At 53.0% G+C, this 20,741-nt stretch overlaps 1 protein-coding gene and 1 long non-coding RNA gene across 3 annotated transcripts in view; one reads left to right on the top strand and one right to left on the bottom strand.

The window, feature by feature from the left end:
- Positions 1-2,744: 2,744 nt before the first annotated feature.
- Positions 2,745-5,667, bottom strand: LOC121821238 (uncharacterized). Its single transcript, XR_006061939.2, has 3 exons — positions 5,526-5,667; positions 3,750-4,117; positions 2,745-3,236 (listed from the first exon to the last, which is right to left on the bottom strand). It is a non-coding gene; the product is annotated as an uncharacterized LOC121821238 (long non-coding RNA).
- An 894-nt stretch (positions 5,668-6,561) lies between these two features.
- Slc60a1 (solute carrier family 60 member 1) overlaps positions 6,562-20,741 on the top strand; it is a 42,951-nt gene continuing 28,771 nt past the window's right edge. The window contains exons 1-4 of one of the 2 annotated variants that reach the window (XM_006988818.4): positions 6,562-6,987; positions 15,304-15,502; positions 16,419-16,679; positions 20,471-20,636. In XM_006988818.4, coding sequence (XP_006988880.2) covers positions 6,758-6,987; positions 15,304-15,502; positions 16,419-16,679; positions 20,471-20,636 — 856 coding nt within the window. In that variant the 5' untranslated portion in view covers positions 6,562-6,757. The remainder of the gene's footprint in view (positions 6,988-15,303; positions 15,503-16,418; positions 16,680-20,470; positions 20,637-20,741) is intronic. The other variant, XM_076547378.1, reaches the window with a different exon arrangement.

Here is a 20,741-nt window from a genome sequence, read left to right as displayed (position 1 = left end):
TGGCAGAGTGTGCTGACCTTGAACTGCAGACCTCTTGGTACTGCTCCAGGAAGGCCTGAGACTCTGCAGGGCTTCAGGGTCACTGAGATGATCCTGCTAAGCATAATGACAGTCCCAAGGCCGGCGACACCCCCATAACCTGGGGGCATCAGACCATTTCGCCTTTTACATTATTTTTACTTGGAAGTTTTTTCCATTCTAATAGAAACGGTAGCAAAATCAAGCTGGGCATCATGGATGTAGACACTAAGGAATCTGGCAGCAGTGATGAACAGAGAGTGGCAAGGGTGTGGTCAGTTTCTCCCCCTCCCGCCAACCCCACGCCCACCCCTGTGTAAAAGACGGCAGATTGATGCAGCTTCCCAATTAAGCACAGGATTTCAGTGTGAAGAGCTAGGAGACCCAGGCACCCAGCAAGGACCAAACTCCATGTCCTTGTCTTGGAAGAGCAGCAGCCGTGAACAAGTAGTCAGGGTGGGGGTAAGTTACCAGTCCCACGAAGGGACCCAGGGAGGTCAGAGGAGCTTTGGAGCAGGTGGTTTTTGAAAAGCAATAGGCTCATCTCCAAGCTAGAAACCCTTCACGCCTGCGCACTTTCTTCCCAGGTTCTTCACATTTGGTGGCGGGGTATGGGGGGGGGGGCGGTGAGTAGTGGTAGTGGTCTGAAATTCCTCCCTAGAGCTTGTGAGGAGGGATGGGGGCATTTCCCTTAAAAAGAAAGAAATCGTAGGCAAGGTCTTCTGTTTTTATGATACTGTGACTCAAACCCAGGACCTCACCCACATGTCAGGCAACACTCTACCAATGAGCCGCATCCCTATCCCTAAGAACAGACTTTTAAATACACAACCCGGAGCTGGAGAGATGGCTCAGCAGGTACGGGGCCCTTGCCGACAAGTCTGAAGACCCGAGTTCCATCCCTGGGACCCCCACGCCCCTCAAGATGGAGTAAAACGTCTAAATACACGACATAATGAAAAATACAGTCAGGTGCCATAGCACATGCTTGTGATCCTCATACTCTACGAACATACTCTAAGAACTGCTATGGGTTCCCGGGCAGCTATGTGTGTCTCAAAAGTGATCAAGATCTGTCTTAAACAAAACAAGAAAGAGAAGGGAAAGCAGGACAGCCCCGTCCTTAGGGAACTTGTTGAGAGATAAGGTACAGAAATATAAAACCAAAAGTTGTAAAGAAGTTGTGTAAATAACACCTCCCAGCTGTCTCGTTGGCAGGTGGGGCATCCTGGGAAAGGGGCAGGAAGCTAGAACTTAGGTTACTGCCCTGGGGCCCAAGAACTCCAGGGGCAGTTCTAAAGAACTGAAGGCTGCCTGTGCGGGTGTAGAGGCTGGTAGCCGCTGGAACAGTCCTGAATGAGAGCTGAGTCAGAAGCGAAGGGTGAAGGGGGTCGGACAGAATTTATCTGGGAACCTTCCTGAAGGAGTATGGAGTCAAGAGAAAATTACCACGAGACTAGCTGTGGTGGAGATGGGGGACGTGTTCCCTTTATTTGAATTGCGTTTCTATTTAATTTTCACATTTTACGTATTTATCTTAGTGTGTGGACACAGTTCTCTCCTTCCGCCCTATGGGCCCTAGGGATCGAACCCAGGTCCTCAGGCTTGGCAGCAAGTGCCTCTACCCACTGAGCCATCTCCCCAGCCCTTCGGTTTGTTTCTTCTTTTTAAAAAAAGCTTTTCATTTTTATTTTCTGTGTATGGATATTTGGCCTGCATATATGTCTGTGAAACACTTGTGTGCCCATGGCCTGCTGAGGCCAGACGAGGGATTAGAGTCATAGATGGTTGTGAGCTGCCATGTGGATGCTGGGATACAAACCCCTGGTCCTCTGGAGGAGCAGCCAGTGCTCCCAACCCCTGAGCCATCTCTCCAGCCCCCAGTCTGGTTTTACTTTAAATGCAGGAGGAGGGCACACCTTGGCACTCCAAGTAAACATCACAGACGAAAACACTATTTTCTTTTTGAAAAATTTTTTTGATCATACATTAGTTGTACACAACAATGGCTCCATGATGACATTTTCATATGTGTACATAATGTGCTTTCTTCCTCCCTATTTCCCTCTCTTGTCCACCTCCCATTCCCATGGAGTCCTTTCCTCTTCCCAACTACTGCTCCTGGTACTTTCGTGTGTGTGTGTGTGTGTGTGTGTGTGTGTGTGTGTGTGTGTGTGTGTGTGTGGTGTGTGTGTGTGTGTGTTGATCCAACGAATTTAATTAATGTTACTTACAGGACCCCAAGAGGAGGGTTTTTTATAGGAACATGAGTGACTTACCAGAAGCCACATCACTCAAAATAATATATCTTCCACTTCCAGCAACCACTAACTACATAAGGATCCTCAAGGAAGGATGGGGTCTTGTAAGCCTCCCTTCCACGTAAAAACCAACTTTTGAGAAGATTTTAAAATAAAATTGGAGCCATAAGCTGGATATGGTGGCACACACCTTTAATCCCAGCACTTGGGAGGCAGAGGCAGGGGGATCTCTGAGTTTCAAGGCCAGCCTGGTCTACAGACCTAGTTCCAGGACAGCCAGGACTACACAGAGAAACCTTGTCTCAAAAAAAAAACAAAAAAAAAAAAACCAAAAAAAAAACCAAAAATAAATAAAAAATAAAATGGAGTTGGGGGGACTTTAAGGAACTACTGATCTATGCAAATATCGGGCCGCTGCCCAGGGATTTACTGTTTGTTTTTTGAGGTAGGGTTTCATGCAGCCTAACCAACTCTCTATACAGCTAGGTGACCTGGAACTCCTCCTCCTCCTCCTACCTTTCAAGTGCTGGGATATAAGCATGCAGCCTCCTAGCAAGGGAGACAGACTTCTTAAATTGGCCATGAAAATGGCATGGGAATGAGAACTTTGAGCTGCACCAAGGCCTTGGAAGGTATTAATGTCTTTTATTGGACACAACAGGCTCACAAACGACTAACGAACTTTTTACCTGTGCAGACAGCTCAACCAATCGGGTGCAGCCAGGACCAGTAGCCGAGTGGGTGAGAGGCGTGTCTCTCTGACAGTGGCCCTCCTCCCACGGAACTGTGGCTCTCCCTCTGGACTTCAAGTCTGTGATGAATCACTGTAGAGCACTCCCTCGTAACTGTCCGATCTGTATTTTGCCCAGCTGCAGTTCTTAGACCTTGGATAAAGTCGTCTGGCTTTCACAGCGTCTGGGCTGGACTTCCTCAGAAGGAAGTGGAGAATGTGTGAAACTGAAGAAGAGAAGTTAGGAGAGAAAGAGGATGAGTCTGACCTTGCTGTCCCCGGCTCATCTTCTAGATCCTCTCCCATTGCCTCTTCCATGTCGTCTTCCCAGGCAGAAGCTCCTCTGGCCTCTCAAGTGATCGCTTTTACGAGTCCACCTCCCGGCTGCGTCTCTCCTCACCCGACGTCTCCACCCAAAGCCTCACACAGCAGAGCATGCAACAGCCTTCTGCCCGTGAGGAGGCTGCGTCCAGATTCACAGTGCAGGGGTGTTCACCTCATCCCTGCTTCCTTTCTTGTATTACTATCTTAGTATAGTACAGATTACATATGATAAAACGCCCTCTTCTTAAGAGTGCAGCCCGGTAAGCTTTCACAGATGTTTCTAATTGGGTAGTGTGGGGGTAAAGGAAGATTTCCTCCTGTCCTTTGAAAGTCGGCCAAAACAAACTGAGGGATATTAAATAGGATACAAAGTTAAACCCCTATACGGGAGAACTCACAGGGCTGCCATTACCTACCCAACCAATGTCACTTGGAGGCTTGGGTGTCTCCTTTTCTATAGGAGAGGAAAGAATAGACACATTTAGACACTTTTGTCAGAAAGTGGAGACAGTCTCTTGGAGTCCAAATGAACGCAGGGACAGTTGTTAGCTTATACGGAAGTCCAATCAGGTGTGTCCTGGTCCCCAGTCTTCCTTTCTGAGGTGGACGATAGGCTCCCTTTGTAATCTGGCCTCACTGCTGAGAAGGGATTTCCACAGAGCTCTCTCCCCATGCTTCGGGGAGCCGGGCAGGGAAGGGTTCAGGGAAGGCGGAGGGTCTAGCTCAGTGACAGAACACGCATGTAGTATGGAATGGATAATGCCCTGAGTGTGGTTCTTAGCACCTAACGGGGAAATAGGCAGACAGACAAAAACAAAAGGTGTAAAGAGAAAGGAAAAAAAGAAGGGGAGGGGTGAAGAGGGGAAGAGGGGAGGGAGGGAAGGAAAGGGGAGGGTGGGGAAGGGAAGAGAGAGGAAAGTACAGGTTACAGGTCTTGATTTTAAACACGTTTAGCCTTTTACATTTTATTTAGCACAAGTTGCTCAGCTTGCCCAAAAATGCGATATATTGGAGCTGTCCTCTAAAAGTCGACAACAGTAGCTTCTATTCAGGTCAAACGATAAAATATTTATATCATCCCAGACCCCGGGCTGCCTCACTGTTACCAGGGTCATTGCCATTGTGGCAGAGAAGCCAGCCAGCAGGGCAATGTAGCTGGGGTGCATCATCTGGAAGAATCATGAAGAGTTCCAGGTACTCGGACTGGAGAACGAGTGAAATCCCTGTGTCCAGATCATGTGTCGGAAGGACTAACAGATAGAGAGCAGGAGGGTCATTCTGTGTGAGGCCTTGGGGAACAGTTACAGGAGGAACATTCCAGTTCAGTGGAAGACATCTTCCCCAGAGCTGACTCACAGTGGAAGCAGGCCTCTAGCAAATGACAAGTGGGGGTGGGGGGGTGGGGGGGGGTGGGGGGGTGGAGAGATGGCTCAGTGGTTAGAGCACTGGCCGCTCTTCCAGAGGACACAGGTTGGATTCCCAGCACCCACTGGGAATGGTGGCTAACAACTGTCTGTAACTCCAGTTCCAGGTGATCTGACACCCTCTTCTGACCTCCACCGGCACCAGGTACGCACATGGTGCACAGACATACATGCAGGCAAATCGTACATAAAGTAAATAAACCTAAACAAATTAAAAATGAGAAGAAAACCACACAGTGCTGGCACACAACTTTAATCCCAGTACTTGGGAGGCAGAGACAAGCAGATCTCTGTGAGTTCAAGGCCAGCCTGGTCTACAGAGCGAGTTCCAGGACAGCCAAGGCTACACAGAGAAACCCTGTCTTGGAAAACAAAAAATAAACAAAAGAAGGAGGAGGAGGAGGAGGAGGAGGAGGAGGAGGAGGAGGAGGAGGAGGAGAAGAAGAAACTGACAAGCAAATTCTCCATCAGTAGAAATGGCAGTCAGGGACAAAGTGGTCCAGCTATCACTGGGACATCGGGGAGGATGTAGAGCTCTGAACCAGAGGTCACCCTTTCCATCTCTGAGCTCCTATTGTCTAAAATTTTATAACAGTGGCTGAGAGGACTCAAAAGTATTGATTACGAGTTTTTTTTGTTGTTGTTGTTGTTTGTTTGTTTTCCAAATGGTGACTTTGTACTTTATTCCAAGTCCTTAAAGCCCACCCTTACCCCCATTAAGTTAATCCTCGCCAGCACCCACAGTGACTGAAACAGAGGGACACTTACTGGAGGCTTCCTCTGATGAATACAGTCCAGGACAGGACAGGTCCAGGACAGGATGAAACAGGTATGGGGTAGCACTTTGAGGTGTCGTGTCTACAAGAGAAGTTGATTGTCTCCACTTCATACCAAGTGGTCATGGGGGTCACTCAGCCAAACACTTTCTGGGAACTCTCAGTCCTGGTACCCCTGGATACATGTGGGCACCGATGTCACAACCTCCACCACCAGAACACGCGGCGAAGGAGACACTTGAGGGCTTTACTGCTCTGCTCCAGGTTCTGGTACAGGCACCACATCCCAGCTCCCTCAGGAGCAGGAACACACACACACACACACACACACACACACACACACACACACACACAGAGTCATCCAGGGCCACTTGGGTCTGCAGCAGGGTCCAGGGGTGTAAACAAGCCCCTTCACCCCACGCAGACCTGTTCAAGTGGAAAGAGAACTCTCTCTGGAGGATTACCTCAGAATTACTCCAGGAGTCCCAGGGTTTCTGCCCTCCCTCACTGCACTGGGAAGAGACAGAGTCTCCATCAGAACCTGGTTTTCCTGCATGCCACCTGCGACAGGACAGGTGGGTGTTGCTCTCCTATCCCCAATCTTAGAGTGGAGAAGACCTAAGTTTCTAAGCACTGGGGATACTTGCGTACCATGCTGTAGGCCTTGGGATCAATCCCAGAACCTAAATGCAGCTAAAGGAAGACCCAAGTTTGGGGGAGGAGGGGGGCGGTTTGTTCCCAAAGGACAATATGCTGAGCCCCTTGAGGTTCCAAACGGAGCCACAAAAAAACAATGTTCACATGAGACTTTGTCTCCCGTGGGGCGCGGGGGGCAGGGATGGGGATAGAGGGCGGCGCTGGCAGACTCTCCAAGTCCACCTGCAGCATCCCCAGGATCAAGCGATGAGGATTCAGGTCGCCAAGAGGAAAGGCTGCCCTGTAGGGCTCGCGGAGCGTTGGGCACGCGAGCCGGCGGGCCGTGCTCCTCCGTAGGTTCCAGTCCGGGGGGGGGGGGGGGCCGGGGACGCGAGGTGAGGCGGGGCTGTCCCCGCGGCGGGACACGTGCGTCCGCGGCGCCCCCGACCGCCAGGCGTCCCCGCGCTGGCCGAGGGCGGGGCAGCTGCGCGGCGTTCCCCTCCTCTCTTCTCCTCCTCCTCCTCCCGCCCGGCCTCCGGTCGACCGGCGCACTCGGCCCTGGGCGAGCTGCGAGCTGCCGGCCGAGCCATGGGCTGCGACGGCCGGGTGTCGGGGCTGCTCCGCCGCAACCTGCAGCCCACGCTCACCTACTGGAGCGTCTTCTTCAGCTTCGGCCTGTGCATCGCCTTCCTGGGGCCCACGCTGTTGGACCTGCGCTGCCAAACGCACAGCTCGCTGCCCCAGATCTCCTGGGTCTTCTTCTCGCAGCAGCTCTGCCTCCTGCTGGGCAGCGCCCTCGGGGGCGTCTTCAAGAGGACGTGAGTGTCGCGCCCGCGCTCCCCTCCACAGCCCCGCAGCTGTGACCACCTGCCCTTCTGGGCCGGTTCTTAGCCCAGGGGCTGCCTCCCTCCCCCACCACAAGCTCTCCCGGAAAACTCTCCCGGGACTGAAGGTGACTTCTGGGCTATGTATTTGTCTTCACTCACCCCCAAGAGAGCTTAAAACCGGTCCACCCTCGCTCACCAAGCCCACCAGCCAAGGAGTGATGGAATGTGCCGAGATACGTAGGACCCTTATTTCGCTGCTCCTCTTAAGATTCTGTAGCCCCAGCACCGGGATTGGCACTGAGGTGGTGCCAGCTCAGGGGGGCAGTTCTCCGTGACAGGGCTGGCCTTTGGTTTGAACAGGAGCCCATGCTGGTTCCACTAAGAGTAGCTCCACGGCAGTTGACACAGGTGATCCCCCTTACCTAGGTGGTGGGCCCCTGGGGTGCCCCTGAGGGTGCCAGGCAAGGCTGTAGCGCTGGCCTGCGGGAGGCTGAGCCACCTTGGGAATCTGAGACGCGCATAACGAGGGCCAGATAGAAAAGTATAGAGCCTTCCATCCATCGTCTACCTCTGGTACCCAGGGTCCCCCTCTGTACCCCTCCGCCTTGTTACTCCTCCGTGGCCTCTGCCAGGACAGAGCTCCGATCGCTCTCTGGCACTCGGAATGGCACCCTTGGGGTGCCACGCAGAGCACCATCCTCCTGGCTGATTGTGTAGGAGCCCCTCTTTTAGAAAGGCGGCAGCCTTCACTCTATTCAGTCGGGAGCAGGGACCTAGAGCTGAGATGTGAACGGCTTGCAGACCAGAGGCTGCTGTGTGGTCTTCCTAACTCCTCCTGGATTGCAAAACCACGCCTGGGAGGTCTATCACCAGACAAATGACTTAAAAACCGTGTGTAGGGGCCATTCTGGGCCACAGGGCGCTAGGGCTCAGTCCTCCAGGTGTGCAGCTGTGGGAAGATGCAGTGCAGAGGTCAACATAAAGAGGACCCCAATCTAAGCCACCCAGAGCCTGCCACCCCTCAGCACCTGGAGAGTGACGAATTTCATTTCCCCCACATTCTCCTGCAAAGGCAAGAATTCTCTCGGAAGCAAGTCTTGTGCCTATCAGTGTTTCTGTGGGTTTGGGATAGGATCCAATATGCAGGGATTCCAAAGATCTGTTCAGCCTGAAAAATTAAGGAGAAGGAAGAGGGAATATCTCTGACTGTCAGAGGAGGGAGTCTGTCCTTGTTTGGGGGTGCTGGGCCTGGAACCGGGGGATACAGGTGTGCCAGACAAGCTCCCCGCCGCTGGGCCACGCTCCTAACCCTCACAGATGTTCTGTTGTGTCCTGCGGATTTGGAGAAGCTCTCCTTCCTAGCACTTTTTAGGAACGTAGGTAGCATAAACAGGAAGAAGAATGAGGATCATTCTGAGTGGCAGGTTGGCAAGCCGGCTTTTCTGAAATGGGAAGAAATACACACCCAAGTGGGCCGTCTCTCCCTGGCCGCGTTCCTCTCTCTAGGTTCCTTATCCACCCCGGGCTCTGAATAGGAAACCACAGCGATATCAACAGCAGTTCCTGAGCGACGTGCAAAGGGTCTGTGCCAGGGCTGGTCTCAGTTCTTCTACCAACTCACTTAAATTTCACCACAAACCCTGTAGAGGGGTACTTGTCCCTGTTTTATACACGAGGAAGCAGAGACACAGCATGGTTAAGAAATTCACCCAGGTGTGGTAATCCCAGATCTCTGGAGGCTGAGTGGGGAGAATCTTGAGTTGGTGGCCAGCCTGGGCTACATAGCAAGACCCTGTCTCAAGCAGCCAAAAAGAAAAAAGAAAAAGAAAGGACGGAAGGAAGGAAGGAAGGAAGGAAGGAAGGAAGGAAGGAAGGAAGGAAGGAAGGAAGGAAGGAAGGAAGGAGAAGGGGGAACGGACTTTGTCCCACATCATACGGCCCCAGGGTTTGAATGTGGGCGTTTGCCTGCAGTCCCCATGTGCCTTGGAAACGGCTCCTGCCTTATGTGTGTCAGTGGCTGCCCTGTAGCTAAGGTTTGTGCTGGAGATGGTTACCCTGTCAGTCTTCATGGGGCTGAGTTCTCTTGAGCTAGGACTGTGCCTGGCAAGGCCATGTAGGCCTCTGGGTTTCCTGCTGAGATCTTTCAGAGCCAGGTGGGCTCTGGGGTTGGGCTTTCAATTCCGGGTTTCAGCCTCCACAGCTTTAAGACAAAATGTCACCAAGAACCGTTTTCTTTGACACATAGCAAAGCAGGGCTCTGATGGGAAAGGGGGAGATCCTGAGTGTCAGCAATGATGTCCCCCAACGGGCTAACTCTGAGCGGTCTCCCCCTTCACACCCCTGAAGTGAACTGAACAGAAGCCCCACCAGTCCAGACGTGGCCTCTAAAGTGTGGAGCACAGCCTCGCCTGTCTGTTGAAATGCTAATGTTCCTGCAAGGAAATGCTTTGCAGTGTAAGTGATTACCAGTCAGTGTGCCAGGCTGGCACTGGGAATGGGGGATTGCCTTAACAAATCTCCAGGGCCAGCTGTAGAGAGGGTGTGGGGGAAACTGATACACCAGATGCTTTGCTTTAGGGTTCTGCTTAGGGCCTATCTACTGCCTAATGGAAGGGCTCTGGGCCACAGGGAGCCTTCTAGATGCCTAGCGCAGGCATTGGAATGGGTCCTCAGGGCAACACCAGCCTTCCTCCCTGACCTTAGCAGAGACAAAGAGCTTGGCCTTTGAAGGAGGCCATCTGCAGGGCCAGCAGAGGAAGAGCGGCCACCAGAAGCTGCACTGGAGCCCCCCCTAGGAAAATCTGGTTTAGCACACAGAGGAAATCTAGAGAAGAGACATGGGAAGCCACCTGGCTGGCAGGGTGACTAGGCATGTGATTTGACAGGACAGGTAAGGAGTATTTACACAAAGGGTTAGGGTTTTGTTTTTTGTTGGTTTTTCCCCCCCTGGTTTGTGGGACCTGTCTAACCACCCCGGGCAGTTGGGAACCCCCTTATCTTGGGGCATCAGTAGATTGATGATTTGAGATCTCCAACATCTCGGAGCCTCCCCACGGCTTCTCCTCTGCACTAAGCTGAGGGCTTGATATCTACATATGCCAATTGACACCTTTCTTATCTTTTAAATCTAATCCTCTCTTACCTTCAAGTCCCATGCTGCTTAGTCCCAGCTAAGAACCCTTCCTAGAAACCTTTGTAGCAAACTGAATCTTCACATCTTCCTCATAGCCAGCTGGACGTCCACTTGGGTCTCCAGTCACTTGCAGTCCCTGGAACACAGTACCATCAGTTCCCCTCTCCGGGCTGGGCTCTGATGGCCTCACTCTGCCCCTTCAACAGCTTGCTCACCTTTCAGCATGTCACAAACCTACGCCAGAGTCCTGCTGGGAGTTCAGCACCAGAGAGGCTCTTGTTTAAAAACATCTGAAAACCAGGCAAAGCGGTGTAAACCTGTAGTCCCAGGCCTTGGGAGATGGAGACAGGAGGACCAGGATTCATAGTTAGCCTTCACTACATAAGATGTTTGAGGCCGGCCTGGCCTGCTTGAGAACGTGTCTCAAACAAAACAAAAGAGCAGCAGAAATTCAACAGGACATTACCACGAATCCCACAGTTCTACTCCTCAGTATATGCCCAAGGGAAGTGAAAACGTTTGTCCACACCAAAAGGTGTACATGGATGGTCCCAACAACATTACTCATAATAAGTAAGTGGAAATAAACTAGATTTTCATGAGTAGACGGGTCAGGTACATGAAGTATGGGGCAGGCGAGCCTGTGAAGCCATCCTTACGAGGGTGTCTCATGCAGCCAAAGTGCTGGTCATGAGATGGCGAGTCTTGGAAGACCACACAGGGTAGGAGACCATTCACGTGGGCTGGCCAGCACAGAGGGTCTGGAGTGACAGGAAGCCTATGAGTAAGAGGTCAGACTCTTACTGAGGCTGGAGACTGAGGCTGGAGGCTGGTGTGGGGAAGCCCAGGGGTGACTGCTGATGGACACAGGATTTCTCTCTGAGGTGACAGAAATATTTTAAATTTAAGCTAGACACAGCAACGTATGCCCATAATCCCAGCACTTGGGAGGGAGGGGGGGTGGTTAGGTGGGATGGCAGTGGGGATGCTGAGGCAGGAGGATTTTGAGTTCTAGGAAAACCTTGGCTATATAGTGAAATCCTATCTCACAAAGACAATAAACAAACCTCTAAATTTAAACTATGGTAATGGGTTCACCACTCACAATATGAAAAACAAACAAACAAACATTGAGTTATACACTTAAATAGTTGAATTTTATAGTATAGAAACCATATATCAAAGTTTTAATTTAAAAAAATCACAGAACTCTGCCAGATGATGGTGGCACACACCTTTAATCCCAGCACTCGGAAGGCAGAGGCAGGCGGATCTCTGTGAGTTCCAGGCCAGCCTGGTCTACAGAGTGAGTTCCAGGAAAGACGCAAAGCTACACAGAGAAACCTTGTCTCAAAACAACAACAACAACAAAAATCTCAGAACTCATCCCATGAAATAATTCATTCATCAGCAAATGCTTCTCGACCCCCACTCTGTTTCAGGAGCGAGGGCTCCAGACAAGGTCCCTGCTCTTCCTAAATATCCATTCTGGAAGAAGGCAGAGTGTGATAGTGGAATGGGATGGGGCTAGGGAGCGGCGGAGTTGAGTGGTGGGCTACTCTCGCTAGGTGCTCAGGGTAGGCCACTTTGGGGAGGTGACACTAAGGACTGGCTCCTGAGGAACAGGTCAGGTATGTCAGGAACTGGGGGAGAGGTGTCCTAGACAGACAGGCCTGAGGTTTGGCTCCAGTCTAAGGTACTTTGCACATGTTCAGCACCCAGTGAGCCACGGAGGACAGGGTGCAGCCACAGCCTGGGTCAGACAGGGCACTCCTGCCTCCCCAACATGGGACCACGAACAGACTGAAACATCAGTGTGGAGGCTTGAGGTGACTGAGGCGTAGGGGGCCCTTCTTGCCCCCATCAGCCTGGCTTGAGAGAAAATTGCTAACTGATCCTAGCTCCTGGCAGGAGGGGCTTTCTGGCCCCGGAGGTTGATGAATGCTGCTTCTGCGGTGACGTCACCATTCTGGCCTCCATCCCTTCCCATGGGTCTTCTGTGGAAAGAGATGGTCCACTGGGGTGGGGTCCTGAGCATCCCCGCCATGGAGAGGGAGTTCCTGAGGAGCATGGTGGTATCCCAGACCCTGGGGCAACTCCAGGCAGCATGGCCTCAGCAGATCTCTTCCCCAGCTGGGCACAGAGAACAGGAGCGGGCCCTGCCTGTGTAGAGCCATGACGTCTCGCCTCTTTTCACAGCACCAGGAAGCCAAGAACAGGTGCCCGAGGCAGGGACACACCAAGGTGGTCACACGTATACCTGGCAACCAGTGCTGAGAGGGGGTTGGCAGCCTACTCAAGGTCACATAGCCCAGGTGGCCCAGCAGGCAAAGCCACCATAGTCACAGCCAACCCCAGAGAGGATGCTGGCCCCTCCTTCTGGCCGCTCCCACGTACAGCTTCACGTGGAGCCATTAATAAGTAACTTGACCATTTATCAGGCTTCCTGGCATAGGTTTCTTAGGCCTTGGAGGATCGTTAACACTCACATCTGAGTTCCAGCGGAGGGCAGCTCAATGGCACTCTGCTGGATGTTTGCCTCCGCTGGGAGTCAAGACCCTGGGCGCTACTCTCTTCCCAGCTAGACCTCAGTTTCCCGATCTTTCAAGTGAGAAGCTCTCTTGGGTTCTAGCTGAGCTGCTCTAGTTGGTTCGCTGTGTGGAGCCAGGAAGTGGGCTCCTGGGATATTCCTGGATTAGTCTCCCAGGATCACTCATGAGAAAGGTGGGAAGAAGCCTAGCGTGGGCGCTGGTCCTTCTTCTTGCTGGCACATATCCTGGGCTCCGCACTGATGTTGAGGAAGCCCTGGGCAGCAAGGAGGGGTGAGCACTGGGGAGGGAGCTGCCTGAGGCCTTGAGATGGAGCACTTGCTATCCCCAATTAGAGTGAGGGAAACTGAGGCTCAAGAGGGGCTGGGTGGTAGTGGCTTGCCACAGGGCACACATTGGGCAGTACCAGAGGTGAGCCTCGAACCAAGCGTTTTAACCGCACAGTCCACTGCATCTTTGATGTCAAAATCTTTTTAACATTATTACCCTGCAATCTTTGGTTACCCACATTCCTGAAAGGGGCTATTGCCTCAGCCATTTAAAATGGGCAATGCATAAACTTTAGTCTGGCCCTGGGAACAACGTATCCTTCTAAGGATTTCTGGAATGCCCACACTTAGCCCTATAGCACCTGGAAGAGTGAGCTGCTGGCCTACTCTTTGGCCCAAGAACCCAGAACACATGTGGGGTCATCCTTCCAGATTCCAGTGGCTTAGACTCCAACCACAGCCCAAGTTCTGGCAGGAGACACAGGGAAGGGATTATCCATGTCTGCTTCCTCCTAGCCTGGGTTCACTCGTGGGGCAAATGGGCACAAGCATGAAGCCCGTCTCAGGGTATTCTCATGTGTACTAAAAGTCTGTACCACCGTGAACGGATTTCAGTGGCTTTCGCGCACACGGTAACGCCAGGCATTACCTACCCAGTCCTTCCCTTTCCTACCTCTCTGTGGTTTCTTCCGTCACAGCTTATTGGTCTTAGGTCCCATCCCCTCAGGATTTTGCTACAAGCCTGAGTGCTGTATTGAAGCGTTACTCCACACAAGCCACACCCCCAGGAAGCCGCTAGACACACGCTAGACCCACAGTCTACCACTGAGCATCCTCCCAGCTCTCCACAACTGTTTGGTTTCTTTTGGATTTTTGATAAATCATCTTGCCATGTAGCCCAGGCTGTGCTGAACTCTCCACCTTCCTCCTTCTACCTGAGAGTTCTAGGGTGGCCGGCATCTACCTCAGAGTGCGAGCATGGCCGGCATCTGTAACGTACTAATTCTTCAGAGTATTTGTTCTTGACTTGGTGAGTGAGGTTGTGGTAATGGGTGCAGGTACACACAGAAGCTGGTCTGCAAGAGGCTGCCTGCCTGTCTTATACAAGGAAAGGAAGCGTGGGAGGAGAGAGAGCGTGGAAAGGAAAGGTCTACGATTTTCATCAAGCTTTGTGTGCGTAGGCATTCCCCCCCCCCCCCCCCCCCCGCTCTGTACTGGGTCCAGAGGAAGAGGCAAATGAGACGTGCCCCCCCCCCCCCGCCCCATCCTCTTCAGCCCAGCCTCGAAGCAGGTCTACCCCCAGGTTCTGAGTGGGAACAGACAGGGGTCATGTACAGTAATCTCAACAGATCAGCCTGGAAATGAGAAAATAACAAAATAATGAACAGCTGCTATCACAGAAGTCTTCTGATCAAGGCTCTAATCAGATACAAGCAGATGAGGTGGCTGATGCCAGGCGGATCAGAGGCAAGTGCTGGATTGAAAAGACAATCCGCTCCACCTCTGAGGATCCCCTCTGCCCTCCCAGTGCTCCGGAAGCTCAGAGGTGGTCTTGACCCACCTCTCCCTTTTCATAATCTGAGGACGTTCTTTCACAGCCTCCAGAACCTTCTTGCTGCCCAAGCTCTGCCCACAACACAGCACATTAGCCTGTAGAGTGGTCCTAAACACACCAGCCTTTGGTCATCAGGCGGAATTCACTGCCAAAAGGACCGTGACATCGATCTCTCATGGGGACAGCCCTCTGAATGCGGAGGGCTGTTCTGATGTCTGTCTGAACTGGGAGCTGCTCCGACTGGTCTCAGTAGGGATAGCCCCTGACCTCTGTCCGTGCAGAGAGGTCACTACATTAACCAAATTCTGCTATGGCTTTGCTCCTGGCAGCTTGGCTCTGCCCAGAAACACAGCTCTTGTCAATTCCTGTGTGAAGGGCACATATACCTGACCCTATTCTTGTCCACCTGAGGACTTCCAGACTCAGGCTCACCCTGGGTCCCCAACCCTTATCCGTAGATATATGGATGGCGCTGTTCCCTTGAAGACGCTCCAAGTAGCCTCCCTGACAGGGGCAGGAATATTGTTTCATAGAGAATTACTTAGAGTGAATAATTGAAGGTTTTAGCAACATAAAATGATAGTCGAGCTTTGTGAGCACCAGTGTGACATCTGGTGTCCTCATGGCAGCCATGAGAAGCCATTGCTGCATTTAAGGACACGAGCCTACTCACCCACCTGCCTGCGACCCACCAGCTTGTGAGCGGTTCCCTTCCTGCTGGTAGCAGAGCAAAGGCAAGGAGGAGGAGCCTTCCAGGAAGGCTCTGAGCTCCTCTGCTGACTCCAGCTCTCCCCTGCCCAGCCTGGCCCAGTCGTTATGGGCCCTCTTCACCTCTACCCTGGCCATCTCCCTGGTATTTGCTGTCATCCCCTTCTGCCATGATGTGAAGGTGTTGGCCTCGGTCATGGCGCTGGCGGGCCTAGCCATGGGCTGCATCGACACCGTGGCCAACATGCAGCTGGTGAGGATATACCAGAAGGACTCAGCCTTCTTCCTTCAGGTGAGCTGCACCGGGGGAGGCTGGGGAGTGGGCAGAGTGCCGGGAACTCCCCAGGCCCTCCCCAGGGATGGTGGTGACTCAGCCTGTCCCGATCACTTACTAGCTGGACCACGTATCACCAGGAACCTAATACCTGGGTTCGGCTTGCTTCATCTCTCCAGGGGTGACCTCTGCCTGCCTTGTTGGCCTCTCCCAGGAACCCCAGTGGTAACAGAAGTTCTCTAACGAGGGAAGGCAGTGTTACTGAGGGCTTGAGGTCCGCTCTCCCATCTCTCTCCTCCGCCTCTCCTCTCTCCTTCTAGTCGCCCAGCATATGTGGCTGTTACCAAGTACCCAATGAAGCAAGTTAAGAGAAGAGAGTTAATTTTGGCTCGCGGTTCAGGGGGATGCAGTCCGTGATGGTGGGGAAGGAATGGTGTCAGGAATGGCACAGTCCTAGGCACCAATCAGCAAACAGAGGGGAATGCCAGGGCTTGGATGTTTCCTTTCCCTTTTCACCCAGTCTCAGACCCCAGCTGATGGGATGGTGTCACCCATATTTGGGTGGGTCTTCCCTCATTAGCCTCCCTGGAAATGCCTTCACAGATGTCCCCAGAGGGATGTTTTCCTAGTGCCCTACGTGTGTCTTAATCCAGTCAAGTGGATGAAATTGGCCACCATGCCAGGCACAGCACCCGTGGGAACGAGCTGGGGAAGTGAGAAGGGATGGAAGGATTGGCTCCCGTCACAGGGTTACCCCAGGCATCAAGCATGGTGCCAGGGGGCTTTTCTCAGCACTCTTCCTTCTCTCTCCTGCTTCCTGAGTCTTCCTCCCAACCATAGGGCCAGGCAGGGGCACAAGGTAAAGGTGAAGGGAGGTTGCACCCTCTGGATGCAAGTCCTGAACCAGGCTGAGCGGTGCCCACCCCCCACCCAGGTCCTCCATTTCTTCGTGGGCTTTGGTGCTCTGCTGAGCCCCCTGATTGCTGATCCCTTCCTGTCAGAGGCCAACTGCTTTCCTGCTAACAGCACAGCCAATGCCTCCTCCAGAAGCCATCTGTTCCATGCATCCAGGGTCCTGGGCCAGCATCAAGCAACAACCCAGCCTTGGTCAAACCAGACGATCCCCGGGCCATCCCCGAAGGATTCAACAGAGAACCACGTATCCTATGCCTTCTGGATCATGGCTCTCATCAACGTAAGTGTCACTGGTGCAGGTGGGGTAGGGAGCTGGGGGGGGGGGATAGTACGTGCCTCCCAGTCCAGCTTCCCAGTGCAGAATCTTCAAACCCAAGAAACATGCCAGGGACCATGGTGTGCAGCCAGAAGGGAGAAGTGGCCTGTAGGAATCATCTCCAAGGTCCCCCTCACTGTGACTCTGTGTTGGTAGTTCTCAAGAGAGAAAGGCCGTAGGTATGTTTACACAGTGGAAATCAGGGTCAGCTTCCACGTTCTCTGAGGCCTTGTAGAAAACCTTATGGGTTCCTCCATGACCAAGAGGCCATGCAGATAGTGACTTCTTCCCTGGAATTCTTCGTCACTGATGGGGATCTCTCTCCTCGGCCCTGCTTCTCAGGTTCCTGCTTCCCTGGAGTGACAGGCCTGTCAGCTGTGGTAGAAATGGCAGAGAGACTATCCTAGTTTGGTTCTGTAACTGTGATCAAACACCAAAAATAACTGGGGAGAAAAGGATTTATTTTGCCTTACACTTTCTAATCCACTGTGGAGGGAAGCCAGGGCAGGAACCAGCAGGCAGGAACTAAAAAGCAGAAACCATGGAGGAACGCTGCCTGCTGCCTTACTCCCCGTGGCTTTTTTTTTTAAAGTAATTTATTTTATGTTCCTTGGTCTTTTACCTGCATGTATGTCTGTGTGAGGGTGTCAGAAACTCTGGAACTGGAGTTACAGACAGGTGTGAGCTGCCATGTGGTTGCTGGGAATCGAACCTGGGTCCTCTGGAAGAGCAGCCAGTGCTCTCTCAACCACTGAACCATCCTCTCTACAGCCCCCTCAGCTTGCTTTCTTAAACAACCCAGGACTGTCTGCTCAGGGACATCACTACCCACGTCAACCATAAATTAAGAAAATGCCCCACAGACATGACCTCCAGCCAATCTGATGGGGGCATTTTCTCAGTTTGGGTCAAGTTAACAAGTAACTAAACAGCATAGAGACCACGGACCCCAACCAGCTTAGCCACTCAGGCCCCTTTTGTGCACCTGGCCAAGTCAGCACTGATTCTGACTTCTACCTAGAAAACTCCACAGCTCGACAACTCAAGAAGATCCCCTGTCAACCCAGGGGAGAGTGGGGTCCCCCTGCCCACCAGGCTTGGGAGTAACTGTTCAAGCCATCTTAGTTACCAGGCCTCCCGGTTCTGACCCACCATGGACTGGAAGTGAGAATATTCCAGGTGGCCAATAGTCTGGCTGTGTGTGGGATAGAGTTCCTGTGTGGGCCTTCTCGCTTTGGCCTGGGGCCTCTCTGCAGTAGGCCTACCCTGTCCTCCAGAGGCAGTTGGCTTCAGAGGAACGCCTGCATGTGGCGTTGAAAGGTCCCTAAGTCCCCACCATAGTAGTCCTGGGCATGCAGAAGGGTGTCTGTCCCACCTCATGGGCCTAAGGTCCTGATACGGAGCTAGAATGAGGCCTAGTCTCAGTAGAGCCCTGCTCCTAAATAGCCTTCCTTTCCCTGGGCCGGAAGTCAGTGAGGCCCTCAGCAAGGCACCACGTTCCCTCTGTTCGGTCCCTTTTATGCCCATGGCCACCATTTTGGATAAAGGCAGCTTTGAACCTGTATCCTCCAAGGGTTCCCTGCTTAGGAACGATTCCTGCTATGACTCTGCATGCAGAAAACCCTGCACAGGCCCAGGCTCAGTTCTTCCCATGAAGGTGCAGACTGGAGAGGCTGCCATGTGGGAGCTGGGAATTGAACCTGGGTCCTCTTGCTACAAGATTTCTGGGAATTTCCCTATTTGTTTGCGTCTGAACATAAATAGCCCACCACCGAAGGAATACAGCAGTGAATGGACTGGCTTCCTTATGCACACACACACACACACACACACACACACACACACACACACACACCTGCCTGGCATTGGCTGGTTTCCAAAGTGGCACTGGCGTCCCTGAATGGAATTCCTGTAAAAGCGAGGTATGTTCCTGCCAGCATGCCAGCCAATCTGTGGTGAAGCCTCTCCCTGCACCCACCTCTCTAGAAAGGCCGCCTAAGCGCCAGGCCTTGAGTCTGGCTGCTTCCCCTTGGCCTTTTCTCAGATGTTCTGCTGCCGAAGCTTCCTCCACGTGGGCTTCCTGTTTCTCCAGTTACTGGAGGGCAGGCTGAGTCTCCGCAGCATAGGGACACAGGTCTCTTGCCCTGCAGCCCCCACCCCCCGCCCCCCTGTGGCTTCATAGCCTGGCGGTTTGAACTTGACCCTGTGTTTGCAGATTGGGGGGTGGGGTTACACTTGTGTGCCCAGGCTGATCTTAAACTCCTGCCTCTTGAGTGGCTGAGACTCCAGGTGTGTGGCACCACACCTAATGGTGACCTTGGCTGGCTTTTGAGTGTTGAAATAGATCACCATAGGGAAATGTCAGCATGGGATTGGGTGCTTTGTTTTTTTTTCTCTTCAGGCTGGTGGGAGCCACCTTTCTTGGGGGGGGGGGGTGCAAGGGGCTCCCTAAGAGCAGGGCACTGCCAGGTTGGTTGTCTGCTTAGCTTCCACGGCTGCCTGGCCTAGCAGCTGGCTACATTGAAACACTTCCGGGACTTTTCAGCGTCTCCTTCCTAAGAAAAAGACCCAGGCTACAGCCCCAGCAGGAAGGATAGCCGTTAGACTCGATAAAGAACTTCCTGGTGGTGAAGGTGATTGGACCCGGGCAGGGACACCTTGGGGAGCCGGTGGCTGCTTCTCCAGGCAACCTCAGAAGTAGGAGGAGTTTCCTGTTGGACTAGTGAGCACCCTTGGGACTAAGAGGCACAGTGTGAGGAGCAGAGAGCTGGGCAGGGGGAGGGGGGGCAGGCACTTCCCCGTGCCTGTATTTTCTAGCTTAGTCATCCAGCTCCTAGCAGAGCTCGGTACCCTCCAAGGATACACCATCACTCCAGCAGCCCAGAGGTAGGAAGATGCAGGCCGGAACCAGAATGCCAGCGCCAGGCGTGTGGTGGGAATGCTGCACTCTGTGTGTCTAGTCGACCCCACCCCCACCCCCCACCCCGGATCTCTTCCAGTCCTAACAGTATGTGGCTGTATAATAACTTGGAACCTCCTTTGTCCCATCTGGAAAATGTGATTTAAAAAAAAAAAATCTTTTCAACACATTTTTCCCCACCCCTCGATAGTACCAGAGTTAGACCCTGGGGGCCTTGTGCTTGGTAGACAGGCACCTGTCCACTGAGCCACATCCTCTGCCCCCTAATTGCATTTTCAAAAATTACATGATGTGTATGAGTACTCTGCCTGCATGGACGTGTACCCTGTGTGTGTCTGGTGACCGAGGAGGGCAGAAAAGGGTGTCGCCTCCCGGGAACTAGAATTACAGACAGTTGTGAAGCACCATGTGGGTCCTGGGAACTAAATCTAAGCCGCCTGCAAGAACAGTGAGTGCGCTTAACTGCTGAGCCATCTTTCCAGACTCCCACCCCCAGTCCCACTTTACAGAGCGGTGACATACAGAAACAAGAGGCACTGTGCTGTAGCAGTATCGGGAACAAAAGGGTGTTGGGAATAACACCCAGCACCCGGCCTAAGCAGCAGAGGACCCTTGTCAAGTCCAGGCTTTGCAAGGCTTCCCTCCCTGTCTCCTGTGAGAGATGGGTGTGGCCAAGGCTAGCAGTGCTCACACCAAGCCCAGCTGGTATCCAGGGGCCTGGCTCATGGGCTGGCAGAGGCTCTTTGGTGAGGTGAGGTGGGCACCTTGGACTGTGAGCCTGCCGCATGGGCCAGACGCCGCAGGCCAGGCCCCCCTGACCTTCTGCTGCCCTCAGCTCCCAGTGCCCCTGGCGGTCCTGTTCCTGCTGTCCAAGGAGCGGCTGCTGACCTGCCCCCAGCGGAAACCACTGCTCCTGTCTGCGGACGAGCTTGCCCTGGAGACCCGGCCTGCTGAGAAGGAAGACACCTCCTCACTGGCCCCCAAGTTTCAGTCACACCCAGGTGCGGGCTCTTGTCATCTATTCTGGCCGCCCTAGTAACCCCACACCCGGAAGATGCCCCTAGACCCCAGTGCTCACGGTCAGAAACAGTCTTTTGGTCCTGGTC

Source organism: Peromyscus maniculatus, chromosome 11 (assembly GCF_049852395.1).
Source record: "Peromyscus maniculatus bairdii isolate BWxNUB_F1_BW_parent chromosome 11, HU_Pman_BW_mat_3.1, whole genome shotgun sequence".
NCBI classification, from domain to species: Eukaryota; Metazoa; Chordata; class Mammalia; order Rodentia; family Cricetidae; genus Peromyscus; species Peromyscus maniculatus.
Note: the sequence above shows the minus strand (reverse complement) of the source record. Positions and strands in the feature narration are given on the sequence as shown.